This window comes from Scomber scombrus, chromosome 23 (assembly GCF_963691925.1).
Source record: "Scomber scombrus chromosome 23, fScoSco1.1, whole genome shotgun sequence".
Classification (NCBI taxonomy): Eukaryota; Metazoa; Chordata; class Actinopteri; order Scombriformes; family Scombridae; genus Scomber; species Scomber scombrus.
This window is the reverse complement of record NC_084992.1, coordinates 17,923,858-17,932,220: the sequence shown is the minus strand read 5'-3', so window position 1 is coordinate 17,932,220 and position 8,363 is coordinate 17,923,858. Positions and strand designations below refer to the sequence as shown.

The 8,363-nt window shown below is 39.2% G+C and overlaps 2 protein-coding genes across 2 annotated transcripts; both read right to left on the bottom strand.

Annotated features, from left to right (window-relative positions):
* Positions 1-1,197: 1,197 nt before the first annotated feature.
* Positions 1,198-2,211, bottom strand: si:dkey-85k7.10 (endonuclease domain-containing 1 protein). The gene is made up of 2 exons (XM_062444491.1): positions 1,960-2,211; positions 1,198-1,785 (listed from the first exon to the last, which is right to left on the bottom strand). Exons 1-2 carry the CDS (start codon positions 2,209-2,211, stop codon positions 1,198-1,200), a joined length of 840 nt encoding a protein of 279 aa, XP_062300475.1.
* Positions 2,212-7,006: 4,795 nt separating this feature from the next.
* Positions 7,007-8,363, bottom strand: si:dkey-85k7.11 (endonuclease domain-containing 1 protein). Its single transcript, XM_062444490.1, has 2 exons — positions 8,070-8,363; positions 7,007-7,627 (listed from the first exon to the last, which is right to left on the bottom strand). Exons 1-2 carry the CDS (start codon positions 8,361-8,363, stop codon positions 7,007-7,009), a joined length of 915 nt encoding a protein of 304 aa, XP_062300474.1.

Here is an 8,363-nt window from a genome sequence, read left to right as displayed (position 1 = left end):
CCCGACAACTCTGTTTTCCACTATGTCTAATCTTCTGTATGCCTTCAGACGCCTCTGCTCCTGCTCGTGTGACTCTTTCTCACCTGTAACTCACCACTGCAAATCCACTATAATCTAACAAGTACAGCCCATGTCCCTGCTCTATCAAGACTCAACATTATTTCCCTCCCTGCCTCATCTGTAGTTCAAGCAGACTGGTGTCCCATTGTAAAGTCTTTTCCATATATTCAAAGTGATACAAGTGTCGTAGCAGTAATTCAAACATAGTGAATGTTATCATTCATTGAGAGCATTTTATAGCTGTGGAATACAGAGAGCCAAATTACACTTGAAATGGAGGAAGTATAATCTCCCCTCTTCTTTCAAGGTATTATACTTTGAGTAATTACGTTTTGCATTAAGTTCATTAAGTCTTGTTTTTGTGAGATGAGAGAGGGTTAGAGTAAAAAAGCATGTAATGGAGAAACTTGAATGTATAATAATGGCAATCCATATGTCAGAGGACAGACAGATGTTCGGATCCTCTAAATCCACACCATCTTTTTTTTCTTTTTTTTTTTTACATGACTATTAAGTAATAGAAACTAAAGTATAGATTCTACATCCAGTATGTATACCAATGAGCTGTTCTTGAGTGTGTTAGGTGTGAGGACCACAAACAGTTTTAACCTACAATATAAAAGTGTTGGCAATTTTAATTAGATTATGTGTACTGTTAGTTATACAGTATATTGTTTCATTCTGAAAGAAGCTTAGATACAATGAGAAGTGTGAAATCATTACCCCCGAAAAAAAGCCCTCAAAGTCTTCATTTTGTTTCCTGTTTTTTTAGTGGGCAAGCACATTTTTTATAATTTGTTACTCTTGTGAAAGATAATGAGAAATGGTCATATCACAGAAGTGTTTTTGCATGTGTTAAAAACTTCAAAGACAGTTCAGTCACAGATGGGCAATGTTTTATTACTGCATATTTGACAAGGACAGCACATTTCTGTTACATTTTCTAACAGCTAGTTATTCTAAATCAGCTGTTTAACTAAGATCACTGTTAACATATATAGTCTCATAGATTGTATCATAACAAAGTATGAACTTTTTCTGAGAAAAACTGGCCAGATGCAATACATTATAATGTAATGTGATTCTAAGATAGTTGAGGAAAAATGCAAAATAGCTACCCTATAGCAAAATATTTCCCTATTTAACTTGACTGGCGACTGGGACACAGTCACCTACAAAGATCTGAAAGTTCTGGTCTACATAAGTTGTCTTCCTAAGGAACTCCTTAAGCTTTTGGACAGGGATTTCAACTATCTCATTATTCTTATCATTGAGGCCATAATAAGCAAAAGATGGGAACTTATAGCGCTCATCATATGGTGCATTATGGTCATAGTCCTCACAACAATAAGCCGACCACAAGTAGGTGGGCACTGCAATGCGGTTGATGTTGTGGCGGCGGATCATTTTCCCTGAGGTGGTGATGCCTGTGATGACGTAGGCTGTTCCCCGACAGTAGTTGTTGAGCCGTTTGCGGATGATGTGTTCTTGTGTGTTCCATACTCCGTTGTTGAACTCGGGCACCACAGGCACAACATTGGTCAGGGTGTAGGTGGAGGCCTTGTCATCGAGCTCATCGTGATGCTCGTCTGGGTTGAGGGTACCGCGTTCGTAGAAGATGGCGTTTGTGTAATCATCCAGAACAGCTTGGGCGTCCTCGAAATTCAGGTGCATGTAACCACGTGGGAAGGGCTGCATCTCATCTGTATCAGAGGATGTGGATAGCTGTGTAGACAGAACAGACAGACCCGGGACAAATCAGAGGATGAAGGTAAAGAGATATGATCAATGTGATATCTGACATCTGTATGAACTAAAGCATTTGGACAACAAAACTAACATGATTTCAATACAGAAAAAGATTGCTGATGTTACAGCACATAAACTTTATGGTCTTACCTGAGGTTCATACATCCAAGGCACATCCACACATTTCATCCCATCCGTGCGTTTGAAGGTGTAGGCAGAGTAGACAGGTATGTGGTCCACGGTGTTGTACAGAGTCACATAGCGTGGCTTCCTGTTATAACGCTGACAAATGTAATGGAGGGAGGGGTGCTCCAGTCCAGACGGTGGTGTTGCCATGTAGAGGAATTCTCTGCACTCTGGAGACAACTCTTTCTCCACTCTCCCTCTGACTGATAATGTCATTATATTGAGTAGCAGTAAAACTATCTGTGCCCAAAATGCCATAGTAGGTATGGGTTCCATGCTGTCAGATCCTGGATGTGTGCCAGAAGGGTATTTCTGCAGAAGGAAAAATCACAAGCAACGCTATTCTTGATGTTAATTAAACTCTCCTCTTTAAAAGTATATCCCTGCGAGCTGCTACAATTGTCCTTATACCTGGCCATCTAACTCAAACAGTTGCTACAGGTTTCACACACAGCTCTCTGTGATCAGCAGTCATTATGCAAAGCAATGTACGTCTTGCCACCCAACTGATACAGTGCATTGCCATTGGCCAATAACAAAGGCATCAGTCCTATTGTTCTCTCATTGGTGGAGAAAAGGGCAGGATCCCACAGAGCCTTTGGTAAGGCAGTCATCACAGATTCAGCTCGCCTCTCCTCCCTGGTTACTGCTTTACTCTCCACAAAACCTCAACATGTTTGTGTGGACGTGGGTGCATGTATGTGTCTGATCACCTCAGATTGTTTGCTCGAGCTCCCATCTGAGTAAACATTTGACTTTCATGAAAACAGTCAAGAAAAACACCAGTAGCTTTAAAAGAGGAAACTGAATGAGCACTTCCAGTAAATGGAAACTGTGAGCAATGAGCACTTCCAGCAAATGGAAATTGTGTTGCAATTTACACATTTACATGACAGTAACACTAGCAGTATGACAATGTCAAAGATAGAGCTTTCATCCAGAAAAAGAACAAAGGTTGCTGCTGCCTTGGTATTCATATTCACATTAAAAACCTTATATGCACACCTTGAATATCTCCCTTTTTTGCCATGGGTTGTTTGGACAAACCAATTTCCCATCCTTCTTAGCTATCTGTTAAGTTTATATGGAAGTGATACATCTACATCTACATCTACATCCTGTCTTGTCAACATATAAAATAAAGATTCTGCTTTATTTTTCTTCAACAGGTAACAAGACAGAAACACTGGCAAGACCTCAAAGTCATCTGGAAGTGTCATCCATCTCTTCCACTGTCACACTCTGACTTTCTTGTATCTGAGAGTGAAAATACAGCAAGAAAACAAGATGGGTTCACCATGCAAGTAATGATGTCTTGTGTTTTGTGTGCCGAAAGCTTTTCTTGCTGTGCTTGACAGTTGCAGCCACAACTACAGCCAATTATCTATCTATTATCTGTTAGGACACTTTCATGTCTCTGAGCTGTTTAGTTGTTAAAGCTTAAGGAGTTTTTCAAGAGATATGTATTGTGTCCCAGTGTCACAGCTCTTCATGCTCCAGCTCTGTCACTCGTCTATGTCATTACATCCCTTTCAGCAAAAAGGAAAGAAGAGAGAGATAGAAGAGACAGGCCTGTCGAGTGACATTTTGGTCTCCAGGCTATTGTGTGCCAGGGGAGACAACACCAGTCATTGCCATTACACTTTCTGGCAGAGCGGCACACACACATACACTGGACCAAAACAGCCTGGTGTACACATACATACAGTCATGCACAAGCATAAAATCCCAAATATGCATACACGTACACACTCACTCTCACACACACACACACAAAGTGGCGGTTACGGCAGGCTCCCCACTCATTAAGCTCATCTGCATCTCTCTTCAAAGGAGATCGATGCAAATGGATAGGGTTTAGCCACTGGCAGCAATCAGGCCAAAAAAATATCCTAGCAGGAGAAACTTGGTTACAGTGAGGCAAAGTCAGTTTCATCGTGGGGAACAAATGTATTTTTTTGCCCCTGCACCGAGCACATAATACAATCCAAAACGAATGCTTTCATTTAATCACATGTCAAATCAAGTTATGTTTAATCACATTGTATACCAGCACAGGTGTTTTAGGAAATGGCCGAGCCTTTAACAAAAACAAAACTATATATTTGTGATCTCATGTTCAGTATTGAAAGGAGGAAGTAATGTTTAATGTTTTCAGATTGACTTGAAAACTGTGAATGTAACCATTAACCTTTGTGTTTTGTTGACACTGGCTTTATTTTCTCATTGGTTGGTATCCCACCAAACCCAGTGTTGTATATATATTACTAATAACAATATCTTTTTTTTGAGTGTCATTTATTTCATGCACTTAAATAGTATATACAATTATTTACATTGATGTGAATTATGCTTCAGAAGCAGCAGCATGACATTTTCCTCCAAATGCCACGGAAGAATGCACACATTCTCTCCTTCTTCTTCTTCTTCTTCTTTTTCTTCACAATGACGTTCTCAGCCTCCACCTCCTCCTGCAGAACTTTGAACTCTGGTGAAGCCAGACTATTTCCAACTCAGTAAAATCAGAAAGAAATTTAGTAAAATCCAAAGCCTGAAAATCTGTCTTCCACTGTTGTTTAAAAACTATTAAAATTGCATCAATTAAACTAAGCCTTTTAAAAATTTGCCTGTGAAAACATTACAATTCACAGCTATCTCCATATTTTTTAGGGCATTACAGAACCACCAGTGGTTTTACTTGTTTTACCTTTTACTGCAAGTATACTTTGAGTGTATCTTTTCTATTGTTCCATTTGCTCTTCATTCATTTTCTGGATCGTATGAAAATCATTTAGGAGACTTGAAACTTGCTTATTGTGTAATAGTGAACATCAAGTTCAGACAATAAGTAAAAATAAGAGCTTGGTCAAACATAAACTCCTTTTTAAAAAATACTTTCCAGGAATAATTTATTGAATATGAGTAAGTGGAGACTGACCAATGGGAGGATGACATGCAGCAAATGTCACTGGCCAGATTCAAACCAGAATGCCCTGTAAAAACTTAATTGGTGAGCATCCGTTCATAGTCAGTCTCTTGGATTCTCATTTACTGCTGTCACTCTAAATACTTAAGCATGGTTTCAACCAAATATTTCAAGGTTCAGCTCCTCATGTTGGTAACAATGTTTCCTATTAAGGCAATAAAGTGCATAATGATAACACTTAATAGTGTGAAAAATGGGACAAAAAAGAGTGGTTAAAAACAGTTGGTAGTCTAGTATGTCCAAAAAGTATAATAAAAGTGTATAGTAGTCAGAGTGCAAGAGTGTCTCCTGTAGATGGACCTCGTAGATCAAACAAAACATTGAACCATTGTTGACATAGCATTTGACTGTTAAATTACACTCAACAGAGTGATGCAAGCTATACCTGTCACTAAACTGTCCAAAGATTGTCACCGACTTTCCTGTTCTTCCTTTCCTTTTTAGACAACGCATTGGAAATTAGAGTCTCCCCCAACAATCAAAAGAATTGGAGAAAACTTATAATATGAATGCAGGGATATTTTTGAAAATAATTACAAAATAGCATGGTTTTTATTCATTTTTATTTATAAACAAAAAAATATCTACCATGAAAGAAAAATATCTCAACAGCATCCGGTAAAGATTTCTACTCAGGTGTTTGGCACTGATATAGTTAAAAGTCATATGAAGGGTCTATCAAGCATTGTCAATAACCAATGATCTATATGTAATGCTTGATAAAGTTGTTAAAATGTTTTTTTCAGTGAAAGTTAAAATTAATAGTTGTTAATGTTTTAAATTCAGCATTCATAATCAACTTACAAACAAGCACCCAACATTCTTAATATGTTTAAACCAGTAGGCTACTTAGACATTCAACCGTGGTGTGTGAATCAGAGTATAGTGACAGTAGTGTGGCCCAGGGAGGACTGTTTCTGATGTCATACTGTACAGTGCAAGAACTTCCCGTAAAATGCAGAAGATTGATGACCAAAGGGAACCACAGAATGTCAGAGGTACTCATGTTGTTAAAGCCTAAAAAAAAAAATTGTCACCCTCTTCTTGCCTGTTGCATCATTCACCAGCTTTAGTGCTTTAGAGACAGATAGTCTTTATGGCATTTTCTTAATGTTGGGCAAAGCCAGTTTGCCAATCAACTAGCATTAATTTGTTCAGCACTGTGCAGGTTTACAGAGCACAAATGAGGTAGAGTTTTTCAGGGGCTATAAACATTGTTTAAGTTTGATTTGAACAGCTGAACCATAAAATCCAGATAACCAGGGCCCATTTGACTAACATAGAGACTTTCCTCTCATTTGAATATACATGAATGTGTGAATTAGTATAACACAAACTAAGCCAAAAATACACGAAATACACAAAACAAATGATGTGACCAATTATCAATCGGTTAATTCTGCCTTGGATTGATATACTGGATTAAAGGGGCAAAAACCCTGATGATGTCATCAGTTATAAACTGCACATTTTTATCAGCAAGCCTATGTAACAAAGTGGGGTTAAAAGACCTAACTGTTTAACAGGCAAGGAAGCTCAAATGAACGATGCTATTGAATTGCATAATGGGAAATGTTGGAAGTCTTTTTATAGCTTAGTATTTACTGTATACAAGTCAGGATATCTCAGGCTCTGATGTTTTGATTTTGACAGTTCTTCTCTTAATATCTTTATTATGAGTCTCCATAACTTTGTGGAAATTGATGCTTAATCACAAGGTATCACTTTAGTATGCCATAACATCTTATTTCATTTGGAGGTGCAAGTTAATATCTTCTGCTGTGGCCCATTCTCCCTAACACAGGGGGCGACCATAAAATCGGAATGTTAACCTGCCCCATAGGTCAAGAAATGGCCCTATACCTTCTTAAAATGATGCCAATTCAATTTATTAAAGATATGTGAAGTCAGGACTAATTAACACTTTCACTATTAAAGTTTATTGGGTGTTAGTCCAGTTTATAGGTACATTTCAGTATTAGGTTAGGCTTCATCGTGTCTGTGAATCCACTTCAAGATCTCCCCTCATACTGAAACACTAATCAGGTCTCTCTTCTTTTTGAAGAGGTTTTCTGACACACAGCCCTTGTAAAAAATAGTCACATCATTGTCTATGTCTGTTTGGCTCTTTAGGAAAACCTCCAGAGTCTTCAGAGGGACTTCCACCACACTGTGTCCAGTCTGTTCATTCAGTGCATAGCCCCCATAACTGGGAAACATGAACCTCACCTCGTACGGTGAATTACGATCAAACTGTGGGCAGCAGTACGCCAGCCACAAATGTTTTGGAATAGCCAAGCGGTCTCTTTTATCTTTCTGGATGGTTGCCCCAGAGATGGTCACCCCTGTCACCATAAAAGATTTGCCAAAGCAGAAGTTGTTGAGGCGACGGCGAACAATGTCCAAGTATGGATTCCAGGAAAGGTCCATGACGTCTGTGATTAATGGGACCACGTTGGTCAGGGTGTAGGTGGAGGATTTGTCATCTGGCTCTGCTTGGTGCAGGTCTGGATTAAGTGGACCACGTTTATATTGCACAGCATCTGTATAGTCCTCCAACACAGCCTGGCTGTCCTCAATCAGAGGGGGTGTGTCATCTGTAAGGGGAAGTGTCCTCATGTTACCACTCTCATCTTCAGAAACCAACTGTAGGGAAAAGAAGAAAAAGAAAGGTTTTTTTTTTCTTTTTTAAGTGACTAGAGCCTGAAGGTCATACTGAACACTTAAACCAATACAGGAAGGTCTTAAGTTGTCGTATCCCTAATGAAATCTGGATTAAACAAGTGCCACTTCTTTCTCTAAAAGTTATGATCTTGATAGAAAAAGTCTCCAAAATAACCTCAAGCACTTAACCCAAGCTTTAAAATATCCCTTAATAAACAAATGATCCATGCCTCTGTTTTTCTGTATGTGTAAACTGTGGGGTCTTTAATAACCAGCTGTTATTACTTCAAAAGTCAGTAGAGCAAAATTGAAACACAAATTGTATGACAGTTCATCTTCATCTGACATAGCATAACTGCATTACTGCCCACACAACCAATCAGCTTCTCTCAGTCCTAACAGTAAACAGTGCTGCTGTCTATACCTGAGGCTCATACATCCAGGGTGTGTCCATCCTCCTCTTCCCATCAGACTTCTTAAAGATGTAGGCTGAGTAGAGGGGGAGGTGGCGACTGCTGTCATACAACGTGGAGTAGCGCAGTTTGTCTGCATACCTCTGGCAGATCTTCTTCAAGCTTGTTCCTCTGATCCCGACAGGTGGTGTCTGCATGTAGAAAAAGTGTCTGCAGTCTTTGAAGCTGTTTGAAACGCTGGCACTCACCAGGAATGATACCATGAGGAGGGAGAAAGACAGGAAGCAGGTGCAAAACGAGTGCAT